The sequence below is a fragment of the Opisthocomus hoazin genome, chromosome 12 (genome assembly GCF_030867145.1).
Source record: "Opisthocomus hoazin isolate bOpiHoa1 chromosome 12, bOpiHoa1.hap1, whole genome shotgun sequence".
Taxonomy (NCBI): Eukaryota; Metazoa; Chordata; class Aves; order Opisthocomiformes; family Opisthocomidae; genus Opisthocomus; species Opisthocomus hoazin.
In genome coordinates this window covers 1,443,033-1,455,376 of record NC_134425.1, presented here as the reverse complement: position 1 = coordinate 1,455,376, position 12,344 = coordinate 1,443,033, and the positions used below count along the sequence as shown (strand labels likewise).

General features: G+C 57.3%; 1 protein-coding gene across 3 annotated transcripts in view; it reads right to left on the bottom strand.

Annotated features, from left to right (window-relative positions):
- JPH3 (junctophilin 3) overlaps positions 1 to 12,109 on the bottom strand; it is a 62,765-nt gene extending 50,656 nt beyond the window's left edge. Inside the window, exons 1-2 of one of the 3 annotated variants that reach the window (XM_075433724.1) lie at positions 11,827 to 12,109; positions 10,770 to 11,376 (exon numbers count right to left, since the gene is read on the bottom strand). In XM_075433724.1, coding sequence (XP_075289839.1) covers positions 10,770 to 11,151 — 382 coding nt within the window. In that variant the 5' untranslated portion in view covers positions 11,152 to 11,376; positions 11,827 to 12,109. The remainder of the gene's footprint in view (positions 1 to 10,769; positions 11,377 to 11,826) is intronic. The other 2 variants (XM_075433725.1, XM_075433726.1) reach the window with 2 other exon arrangements.
- Positions 12,110 to 12,344: the final 235 nt, after the last annotated feature.

Here is a 12,344-nt window from a genome sequence, read left to right as displayed (position 1 = left end):
GAAGAGGCAACCACCTCATGGCTTGTTCTTCCCACATGCAGCACATGGGGCTGAAACCTTGGGCAAGAAGCAGAGTCACTTCATTGATACCATTTGTCTCTGTACCAGGTGCCTTTCCCACATAAGATGGAAACGGTGAGGGAAAGGAGACCCGAAACATCTAGAAAATGGCCCTTCTGGCCCAGATGGAGGTGGCCTACAGCACTGCACTCAGCAGGTGAAGGTGAGAAGTGCCACAGGGTGCAAAGCTTCGCCGCTTGCTGCCCCGAGCCGAGGGGCTGCCTGCCACCCGCAGTCCTCTCCTGCTCACCAAGAGATGGAGAAGACCAACAACGATGCCTGGGGCACTCTGGCTTTCCGACAAGTACGCAGCCCCTTAGGGCACGGCAGCGGAACAGGCGGATTTTGACTGATACGAGGGGAAGCTCCAAGGGAGGACGATGGGCTGCTCACAGCCCAGCAACGCACGTGGGGCTTCCCTTGGCTGAAGGTGGGATCGTTCACTTGGACATAAACCTGATCCATCTTCACCACGGCATTGGAAGGAGACAGAAGTCAGGGTTTGGGGGGCTGGAATGGCTGCATTTTCTTTCCTCCCTCCCCTGGTACCCAAAGACCTGGCACTTCGCAGGCTGCTGAGCCCTCTGGCTCCAGCCCAGGAACACCATTAGGTACAAGCTCGACGGACTGCAGCCTGCTCACAGGCTTTTCCCACACCGAGACGGCCGGTTCGGTGTCCTGCAGGACAAAGCCCTTGGCAAGCGCGGGGTAAAGCACACGGGGAGGTGTGCACAGACCTGCCCTGCCTTGCTCCGCTTCAGCTTCTCGCACAGAGAAATTCAAGCAGTTATTTGGGATGTTGTCAAGCATTCTGAGACCCGTGGACACATTATTACCACAACATGACTTCGGAAAAAAGTCAAATGCTTAGAAAAATGGATTTAAAAAAAACAAATAACCTACTGTCATGGGTCATTGCAAGGTATCTCCAGGTTAGCTAAAATAATGAGCAACACAGGTGCAGCGACCCAGGCTTTCACAGCACATGGGAGCAGCAGGCTTCGAAGGGCAGGTTTCACGTAGCCCCTGTCCCATCCTGGAAGCACAGCCAGATCCGCCCGTTACGGTGACCGTGTTCGGCAACAGCAGCCACCCAAACCTCCCGGCTCGCTCAGCAAAATTTGGGAACGAGTCCTGAGATGTCCAAAGTGCCCATCCAATTTTCCAAACCAAGCCGAAGTAATTAGGCCTTGCAAATTGCTAGTTTATCTTGCGAAGGATCCTTCCTGGTATGTTCACCTCCCCTCTTATCTCTGAACTCTGCAGCATATTAATTAAAGACATCTGATGGCAATAATTAGGCCGGTCTCTGGAATTGCGACACAAGGAGCAAGTTTTACGGCTATCACTTTCCAGCTATTTGATATCAGCAAGGCCCAGGGAGGATTCATGCAAATATCATGTTTAGCATCTCAGAAACATCTACTCCAAAGAGAAGATGCGTGAGAGAAAAGAGAGGGCTGGAGGATGCTAATTCAGCCCCAGTCCTGATGGCGCGATGATGGGGACATCCTTGTCGGCCACCCTGGCTGATGTCCAGCAGTCAGGGGGCCTCACTGGTAAAAACATGACCCCCCCAGCCGTGCTACCTGCATGGATGGGTCCTCCCGAGCACGCACACGGCTGCACGTTTGCTGCCAAGACATCCCAAGAGCCGTCGTCCCTGCGCTGTCGCTCCTGGCAGCAGGGCAAGGCGTGCGCCGAGTGACTCGCGTTCCCTGCCCCGTCCCCAGCTGCAGCTCCGAGAGCAGCCGTTGTCCCTCAGATGCTCACCTACATCCCACGCTGCCAGGAGGTGGAGGGCCAGGACTTGCCACCTGCATTGCCCACCGTGAAAGTTTGGAATCGGTGACGGTGCGTGTCTGCAATGCCGCACGGATACAGCATCAACGGCAAATGGTCTCTCCCTCCCAGCCCTGCCGAGGCTCCCCATGCCTCTGACCACCACCAAGCCATGATAAAAACACAGTCAGATGCTTCTGCTGTGGCTGCTTATTTGCCAAAAATATGCTCTGGTAACTGCTTACAGAGGGGAAGGAATAAAGTATGGATTTTTGAGTATGCAAATATCAGCTGCAGGCACGAACACGTGATGGATGTTAGTCATAGTGCTTCACGCGAGGCTGGATCCATACACACACGACGGGCACGGTGAGGGCGAGGCATCCGGGGAGGAGAGAAGGGGAAGAGGGAAAGGAGAAGGGGGACGAGCAGAGCAGAGAGAGGAGAAGAGCAGCACCAGAGCAGAGCTGTCATGGGCTGCTTTGCTACCGCCCGGGTGCTGGGTAGCACTAAGTCTGCTGCTGGGGCTCAACAAATACTAAATCATCAAAGATCTGCAGCTCATATCAGCACGGGTAGCTTGCACTTTTAAAACCTAAATGGCAAGGGCCCTCTGTCTAAGGAAGCAAACCAGCGGGGTGGCTGGGTTTGGAGGCTGGACCGTAGGAGATGACATTGCAAGCAGGTAGAGACGGGTGCAGCGCTGGCCCCGGCAGAGCCAGCGCCTCGCTGGGCACCGCTGCAGGAGCGAGAGCGGGGGGCTGGAGAGAGGAGACGGATTTATACAGCCTCACGCCACAGCCAGGGAATCATCCTCCTCCTCTGCGGGCGCAAATAACAACGTGAAGTAACTCTGGCCAAAATACCACAGAACAGGGATTGCTCAGCTGTTCTCCATAAGGAAAATCATCTGAAAGGCAGGCCCACACGTGGTGAGAATGCTCACCTGGGGGACATGAGCCCCTTCCTAAATGTGAGGAGTCCTTTATATTCTCATTGCCCTGATGCCTGCCTCAAAGACACTTTGCAATCAGGAGATCAGCAGAGTAAAGCTACTTCCCTCACCAGCAAACACTCATGTGCATCATGGTATTGCAAAGACTGCTGATATTTTCACTTACAGGTGGGAAACTGAGGCACGGAGCGAGATGGAGGATGAGCTCCTCCAACAAAACAAGGTGCGTGCTTCCTCCTCCTGCTGCGGGCACGAGGCGGCTTTGCACAGCCAACAGCAAACCTACGGCAGGGCCGGGAGTGGGCAAAGCCCCGACGCCGATATCCGACCTCTGAAGATAACCCCAGCTGCAGGAATGAAACCATTTTCCACAGCGACTGGCCAGTGATGGACATGTGCCCTTGTAATATTCAGGAAAAGCCACATCTGGCAATGCAGCTCGGACAACCCCTGCGAGAGGAGCAGCCCCCAGGCCCATGACTACGTTCGGGCTCACCCGACAGTGGCTGCTGAGGCATTTTGGCTATTTGCTTCCAGGGGGAAAAACTCAATTTGCTCTCCACCGTGTGCAGGAAAACACAAGTCCATCGTGAGCATCCCCTCCCTCTCCCCTCTCATTGCTGCTGTATCTCCAGATTCCCTGAGCCTGTTTGCGTTCGTTAGTAATTGCCTTTTCCAGCCAGCATTTGGAGAAATGCTTGAAACCCTTATAACGACAATCAAATCTCGGCACCGCTAATTCTGATGAGGCTCGTAATGCCTCTCAGGCCGGTCGCGATTTTTCTTAAAGCGCCAGGTCCTGGAGTCAGGGGAAATACAGATTCTCAAAAGGAAAGAACCAAAGACAGAAATTTCTAGTCTTCCTGGGAATGGGACGCGTCGGGTCCACCGAAAGTCAAGGGAGCATCATCCCCTGGTGAAATGGGGACCACAGTTTTGCCCAGGGCAACTGAATCCCTGTGGATTCGGCCACCGACTGGGTCCAAAACCAGGATAAGGCTTTAGCATGAGGGATGCAAAACACATTAACATATCACTCATATCATATTACAGCTAATATGCTCCTCTCACAAAGCAGAGTGAAATTGGGCTAATGCTTAGTCCGTTAATCCTCCAGCGCTCTAATCCTCGTCGCAAACTCTGTGATCTCACCCCATTTCTCAGCAGAGCTCACGGGAGTAAGGGCTAATTCTCCGGTGCTCCCAAACGGCACGGTGCGCCGGCACCGGGCTTTGGAGGGCTGCATCCCTTGCGAGGTGTGGGAGATGCTCAGCTGCACAGGATGAGGCTGAGCTCCCCACGGATCGGGGATACGAGGCTGCGGCAGGAGCGGGGATGGTGCAGGATGGGACCAGGTGACAGCAGGCTTTATTTATATCCCGTGAAATAAATGATCAATCCTTTATTCAGTCCAGGGAAACAGCTTGCAAACTCAAAGTGATGCCCTGAGCAGGAAATCGTATCGTTCTAGTGATCATTTTGGTGCAAATATCTGCAAACTTCGGGATCGTGCTCTGGCTGTTCGCTCGTTCAGGAAAATTCATGATGCTCTGCTGTACGCTAAGAGTGAGCGGAACCTCTTCACGGAATAATTTTGGGAAAGGAGTGGCTCTTCTAAGGCAATGCTCATGCATCAGTTGCCATTTTTAAGAATTTTGATTCAAAGGCCAGAATCTGTCTTTGAAAAGCCAATATCAAACCCCAAAATATAAACACTTGCCATTCAGGTGGGTTTTTTCTCCAAGCTCCCTTTTTTATGAACAGCCAAATAAGCTAATTCTGCATTAAACATCTTATTGCAGGGCAAACTACTACCAAGAATCTCCTGTAACTACTGCAGACTCTGGCAGAAAAAGTCCTTTCTTGGCCAGGATTTCAGTCAATGCCAAAGGCAGACCCCAAGCAGGCAGAAACTGCAAAACCTCACCAGGCAGATGCGAAACCACAGCGTTGCCCCCCAAAGACCATCACCAACCCCACCCCGCCCAGCTTCTGTATCTTCAAGCCATGCCTACGTTCATACAGATCACTCATCTACATCAGCGCTACCTGGCTCAAAGCATCCAAAATTAATCAGGTTCATTTTAAAATTGAGGCATTGTTGAACAGCAGGCATTTTTAGCTCTCGTCTGCTGGTTTCCAAGCCTGTAAGAATGAATTTTCTCTAACAGTCTGGGTGGAAACGTTGCTTCAAAGACGAAGCTGCAAATCTTGCAAAATCACATGATTCCACAAGCTGGAGCTTCAAGGAAAAAACCCGTTCAGCTACAGGAGCAGATGCCACCCAACCACGAGGAGCCCCACGGGACACCAAATCACATGCAAATATCCTGAGATTCGCATGAAAAGCCATGAGAAACCCACCCCAGCATCCCCAGTGGAAGGACAGTAAAATTCTGCTGCGGGACTTCAGTGCCCCTCTCTTATGGGTCAGGGAGAGGTGTGCAAGGGGGGTCAGACCGCCCCGAGGCTGGGGTCCTGCACCATCCCCCGGAGCACCACGCGCTGGGCAGAATACTCAGAAGGGTCTAAGCCTGTCTGGCAATTTCTATCACCTCACCCACTTCTCCCTGAGGTCAAAATCCTTCTTCCTCTGTCCTAAGCTGTACCTGAAACTAAGCAGCATGTTCCAGTGAGAGAAGTAATTACCATGAGTTCATATCATTTATTTTTAATGAGGCTGGTCAGAACCTTCATTTAGTATTTTGATTCATTTTTCTGTGTTCGGCCTGCCCTGACGTTTCAGTTCTTGCTCTCCTATAACGCTGTTGCACCGCAAGCATCTTCTGTACCAAATCCAGACAGCAAGATGCCTCATAAACGAAGTTCATAGCTTTTTTTTTTTAATTAGCAGGTTCTTAGGGGGATTATTAGGACCAGCTGGGGCTGCGCCTGGATTCTGCAGGAACCGGGGGATCGAGGATCAGGGCACATTTGTGTTTCCTTGTTTCCACCCACTATTTGAAGCACATCAACAATTCCTTCCCGGCAGCAAAACAAGACGAGATACTTTTAAGGTAATTCTGACATCCGTGCTATGAACAGACCGCACAGAAATCTGCCCTCGCTGGCTGGCTCCCTGCAGTGAAAAACCCCGGCAGGGAGAGAAGCACGAGGCAGCCCTTGGTGATGCTGCTGCCCGTCGCGGCGCTGGCCGGTGGTGGTTCACCCAAAACCACTTCTTGGGTCGTTCACCCAAAACCCCACGGCTCAGGGGAGGGGACTGGGTCCCTTTCCCGGACAGGCGGGTCCCCCCGCGGCATCCCTGGTCCATCCCCCCAGAGCGACCCTTTACACCGGCAAGGGGCCTGCTTTTGCAGAAGATTTCGTTTTTAAATCTCCTCAACCATTTCCAAGCCATGTGGTTGGTAGGTCCTGGTGCACCTGCGAGGAGAGCGGCTGGAGGTGCCACCAGTGCCACCGCAGAGGTGGGGAAAGTGGGGCATGGAGCTGCCATGGCTCCTGCCTGGGCAGGATGGGCTCCGAGAGAGCCCACGCCGGCGGCTCCCGTCGCACCGCTTCCCTCTCCCCACCGCTCGCAGAGCAGCAAAATTTGCCAGCCCGGGCCAAGAAAACCCACTTGCCTACTCACACGGTGCTAACAATGAAAACACTAATTATATTTCACTCACCTATCAAGGGATGATTCACTGAGGTGAGTGGGCACGCAGAATTACACAAGATGAACACGGCGATGCGACCGCCCGTCCGTTTTGGGGTAGCCCTCCCGAGAAAGAAGGCTGCGTGGAGCCGGTGGGGACGTGGGACGGGGCGAGGGGGTGGCAGCTGGAGGGACCCGGCACGGCCCCGATGCACTGCGGGCACCTCCAGTCCGGGGAACCGCCGCGAGCTGCTGCCCCGGGGCTGGCCGGGCACTGGGGACCCGGGAGAGGGGCTGGTCCCATCCCCAAGCCCCCGTCCGGTCTTGGATCCCAAATGCTCAGCTGGGGAGAGGTGGAGGGAGGAGAAAAACAGCTTTGGCAGGGACAGAAAGGGCAAAAGCAGATTTGGGGCTTCCTTAATCCACCCCGTCTTCTCCATCGCCACAACCACGGTTTCAGCAGCAAAACCCAAACCCAGTGCACAGCCCCAGGATCCCCGCGGCGAGCCAGCAGCCACAACCCCAGCTGCCCCCACGGGGAAAGCACCGGGCGCTCCCAAAGCATCCGTGGAGTTACGGAAAGGCAGGAACCAGCTGAGATGCCTCCTGATCTCCACACCTGCTCAGGAGAAGGTCTCCAATGGGAGACCTCCAACCCCCTGCTCCGGAGAGGTCCCACCAGCTCCAGCAAGGCCAACGGCAGCGGCTCCCGCTCCGATCGGCGCTGATCCAGGTGGACACGGCCCCTTTCACCCGAAGCAAGGGAGCAATCCTGCTCCCGCTCCGGACCTGGGACGAACCAGGCGCAGCAAACGAGCGGCGCGGCTCCAGCGCCCAACCCAAGCCATCCCCGGCAGCCTGGTTTATGTAACCTCAGGGTGCTCCGGGATGGGCGCAGGAGGCGGCAGGGATTTTTGGCGGATTTGGGGATTTTTGGTTCAGCCTGAAGAAGAGAAGGCTGCGAGCGGACCTAATATAGACTTACAAATATCTGCAGGGTGGGTGTCAGGAGGACGGGGCCAGACTCTTTCCAGTGGTGCCCAGCGACAGGACAAGGGGCAACGGGCACAAACTGAAGCAGAGGAAGCTCCAGCTGAACCCGAGGAAGAACTTCTTCCCTCTGAGGGTGACGGAGCCCTGGCCCAGGCTGCCCAGGGAGGCTGTGGAGTCTCCTTCTCTGGAGATATTCCAGCCCCCCTGGCCGCGGTGCTGTGCCCCCTGCTCTGGGTGACCCTGCTTGGGCAGGGGGTTGGGCTGTGTGACCCCAGAGGTCGCTGCCAACCCCGACCATTCTGGGATTCTGTGATTCTGTAATATTAAGGACACGTCAGCAATGTTATTGCTTGGGGGGGTCCAAATGAGTGTGTGCGTGCAGGGGAAGGAGAGGACGGTGCACGCGCGTGCCGCAGGCGCAGGACCATGGGTCAGGCGTGCAGCGGTGCCGGGGAGACCTGGCAAAGGGTGGGCTGCCGGGGGGACAGCGAGGCTGTGTCTGCTTATCTGGGCTCTGCGTAATAGGTTTGTGTTGACGGACACGCACCCGCACGGCTCGGGGAACGCGGTTTGCCGTCACCCCGCGCGCGTGCGGGTCAGCGAGCGCTGGCGCCGGGCTGGGGGCAGCCCACGACGGTGCGGGCACGCGAGCGGAGGGGCGAAGCGGCGTCTCGGCGTGGGGGGGAGAGGCGTGTGTGCATGGCGATGAGCGTGTCGGCGTGGGAGGTGTGAGAGCTGCAAGCTGCATGTGGGGGAAGCGTGCATGCGTGTGCGTGTGGCAGGCGTGAGCACCCGGCGTGGGGGGGGACGATGAGCAGAGCCAGGGCGGCCAGGAGGGGGGTGACAACACGGCTCAGGCCCCCCCGTGCCATACCCTACGTCCGAGCCCAACGCATCAACACGTGTGCACCGGTCACGCAAAAACTTCGCTCCCCAAAATAGTGCTGGCAACGGTCGGTGGGGCGTCGAGATTTGCCCTTACCCACTGTCGCGCAAGGAAATGGTAAAAGCGGAGTGAAAAGCACGAATTCCGGGGCATCTCGCTTCCTGAGCCTCGCTGGGCGTTTAGGGACCCATCCCCTAGCCCTGGCTGACGTGCTAAAAAAAAAAAATAATGCAAGGGAAGAATATTTATCTGTGGGTGGCAAGTGACAGATGCTGGGGCGAGGATTCTAGGATACTTCAGTTTGATGAAGGTAATAACTTGAAGAGATTAATGAGAAACATCCTTCCCAACAGTTGCCTCCCCTGTGCCACAGCTACGCGGCCGCAGAGCTGCTCCACACACCAGCTTCTCCTGCCCAAACGCACGAAGTTCCCTGAGGTTCAGTGTCCAGAAGGCTGGAGATGCCCAGCTTTGGTGTTTTCCACCCAGAATGGAGACAGGCAACTGGGAACAGCCCGTGGCCTCTGGGTACTTGCACCCGAGCCGGTGAAAGTGCAATTTCAGCGGGGTTCAGTCACTCCGCGGTGGTGGAAATGGGGGGACACGGTGTGGAGGAGCCCGGTCAGGGCGTGCGTGCCCGTCCCGGCTCCCAGCAGCAGGATGGGCTCGGCCACAGGTACCATCGCTCCGCGTCTCCCCAGCACGGCCGTCCCCTCCTCCTGGGACGGTTTGCAGAGTCCCTGGGGGGAACGGGGGGAGAATTCTGCTGCAGACCCTGCCCGCTGATCCTCTTACCTCCTAAAAGGACAAACACCCAGCGTAGCTTCTCGGTCCCCACACACCGAGAAGCTGGGCTGGCCTGACAAGATGGAAGGAAAAGCTCTTTGCTTCTGGTAGATTCTCAGCAGCGGTGGAACCGCTGGTGATCCAGCCCCAGGTTGGAGACGTTGCCCCGGTTTCCCAAAGAGCCACCGCGCTGCAGTCGACGGGGAAGCGTGCGGGGCGGGGGATGGGGCCAGCCCTCCAGCACCCAGCCCTCGGAGACCCACAGCTTGGCTGCTGCCTTCCTGCAGACCTCCCCGGCAGGGGCTGGGTGCCAGGAGGGGAGCAGGGCGACGGCACCCGCGCCAGGAGCACGCAGAAACCCCTGCCCCCCCCCCCCCAGCCCCTCCTGACCGCTTTCAGCGTGGGAGACCGTGGTTATTCTCTGACCAAGCTTTATTCTCAGCTGAAGGACTGCTGGGATTTATCACTAGCTTGCAAATCCACACTCGGCAGATTCCAGCTCAGACCCCTGCATTATTCCAGGCAGCTGAAAACAAAAGGTTGCAGCTATATTTGCCTTTAGGAGAAAGCCACCAGCACAAAATTATCATTAAAAATGAAGAGATGGTTCCACCTCTCCCTCCAAGAGCAGCTGCAGGTAACGTTTCGTCTCGCCTCCCTGCACAACCAGAAAGCAGCAAACTGGGTTTTCTAGAGAAAGGTCTTGCAGCACCTTTCAGGAAGGCTGCGATGGAGCTCATCAGCGCTGCAATTTCCTTAACGTAGCAGTGCTGGAAAATGATCATGTCTTCAAAAAGGAAAAAAAAAAAAGAGCCTGTTTTAAACAGACACATTTGCCAGCAAAACAACGGGGCAGCGCTGCCGAACGCCCCGGCTGCCGGCAGGTAGGCCTGCCTCGTCTTCTGGTGGCAACCTCGACGGCAGGAGCCACAAAACATGGGAGAGGATGATACAGCCACTTCCAGCACAGCACCAGCTGTTTCTCCTAGTTTGGCCTTAAAGCTTGTTAGTCCAGCAGTTTTTTTTGATGGTTCCAATCGGGTTTTCTTGTTTTTTATTTAATCCTAGTTTCCCCCTCAACATCTCGTTAAGCCACGTTGACGGCAGAGAATAGCTTTGGTGATCCCTCTGAGCCCCTACGCTAAGCATTAAGCCGTAAACTAGGAATGTAAGACTCTTGTCTGAATTAAAGTCTTTTGCCTGGTATTATTCAGCGTGGGGCTGCGCTCGGAGGGGCTGCAGGGCACGCGCAGACCCCAGCCCCTCGCTGAGAGCATTTGCAGCACCAGAGCTGCACCCATCTGCCCCAGCTCCTACAGGTTCCAGTGGTGCAGAACTGCGAATCCCATCAGCAACTCGGGTCGTCTCCCAACAGCTTGGCCCACCCCGTCCTCACACCCCTCCCTGGGTGAGAAGTGGGCATCCCCCCACCAGCGCAGCCGGCTCCCCTCCCCAAAAGCCTGGTCGAGGAGAGGACCCGGCACCCCGAGACCCGCTGAACATCCGGGGCTACCTGTGGCAAAGAGCTGGGGTGATGCCACGCTGGGCTGGTGGCTCCTGTCCCGTGGGGTACGCGCATCCCTCGCTCCGAGCTAGCAGGTTGCAAACTGACAGAGCCCAGCCCAAAGCCAAGGGTCCCTGTTCGGAGGCTTGCATCCACCCACCGCCGCCCGCCCCGGCCGGGAAGGTATCCATGCAGCACCTACCTCCATCCGAGTAGGTCTCTGTCCCGTAGCCATCCTGTAATCCATTGCTCCAGGTGCCTTCGTACTTGGCCCCGTTTCCAGTGCATTCTCGGACCCCGTAGCGTCCCTTAAATCCGTGGGTCCACTCTCCTTTGTACACCCACTTCCCCTTGCTCTCCATGCCAATGCCATGGCGCTTGCCCTGCGCCCAGGTGCCCTGGTAAGTGTTGCCGCTGGGCCAAGTGTAGACCCCCAGCACCTCAAAGCCGTGACTCCAGGAGCCCGAATATTCACCTTGACCCTTCGGGCCGGTACAGATTCCGTGGCCATGAGCCTTTCCGTCCTCCCAGCCTCCACAGTACGACCCTCCATCGTCAAAATTAAACCTTCCCCCACTGGACATGCATGTAACTCGGTTTGCAAATCCCCCAAAAGGTGAAAAAAAAAAAAAAAAAAAAAAAAAAATTGCAGCAAATAAAATGCGAACGATGGCTGGGGGGGTGGGGGGGATCAGATCAAATCGAACTCAGTCGAAATCATGCACCAGATCCAGGGAGCTGCTCAAGCCGGGTTCTCGTGATTATTCATTCTCTGGGAGTGTGCTCGGCATCAGTTCGCTCTTCCCCTGCTGTGGAAACAGTATCATTAAAAAAAAAAAAAAAATAGCAGCAAGAACAGCAGCAGCTATTGGGTTTTGGTGCAAGCGGCTCCACCTAAAAACCATCCAAGGCAGGGAACGGGGGTGGGGGGCTGGGGGGGGGGGGGAGAAAAGAGGCCAAATGCCAAGGGAAGGAGAAGGCGAAATGAAGGCAGCCCCGCGGCCCCCGCAAGGGCAGCGCAGCCCCCTCGGAGCCCCCTCAGGTGCGGGGCCGGGGGGGCTGGCTCGGGCGCGGGGCCGGGGGGGGCGGCGGCATGGCGGGCCGGGCAGCGGCAGCAGCAATGCGGTGCCTCCCGCCCCGCTCCCGCGGCCGCGCCCGCACCGCTCCCCGCACGCACCCCGCGCCCTAAAAACCCGCCGCCGCCTCCCTTACCCCCCCCCCCTCCGCACCCCCCCTCCCCCGACCCTCCCTCCGCAAACCTCACTCCCGGGGGGACTCCCCGCTCGCCTCGCCCCGCGGATCCCGCATCTCCGCCGGAGGATGCTCGGAGCGAGGTGGGATGCCGGGGGTTGAGGGGCTGGGGGGGGGGCTCGGAGGGGAGGGGGGGGGTCGGAGGGGAGGGGGGGGTGTGCAAGGGACCTCCGCTCTCCCCGCGGCCTCCCCCCCCGCCTCGCCGGCTCCCTACGGGGATAAATCCTGCTTAGGAACGAGCGGGGATCCGGAGCGGCCGCTCTGCCGCGGCCCCCGGCGCCTGGCTCGGGCTGGATTTAAAGGGACAGGCACTGCGTCGCCTTCCCCTCCCTCCCCAGCAGGGCCGCAGCCCCCCGCAGCCCCCCGCCCGCTTCGCCGAGGCTGCGGGATGCTCCCCGGGTTGGATTCAGCCCTTCATGGCTCCCCCGCCCCGCTCCCGCCGCTCTCCCGCTGCCGCTTCCACGCGACGAGGGGCGGTGGGCAGCTGCCAGGCCTGGGGGTCCCCGTTTGCGGGTGGGGGTGAGGG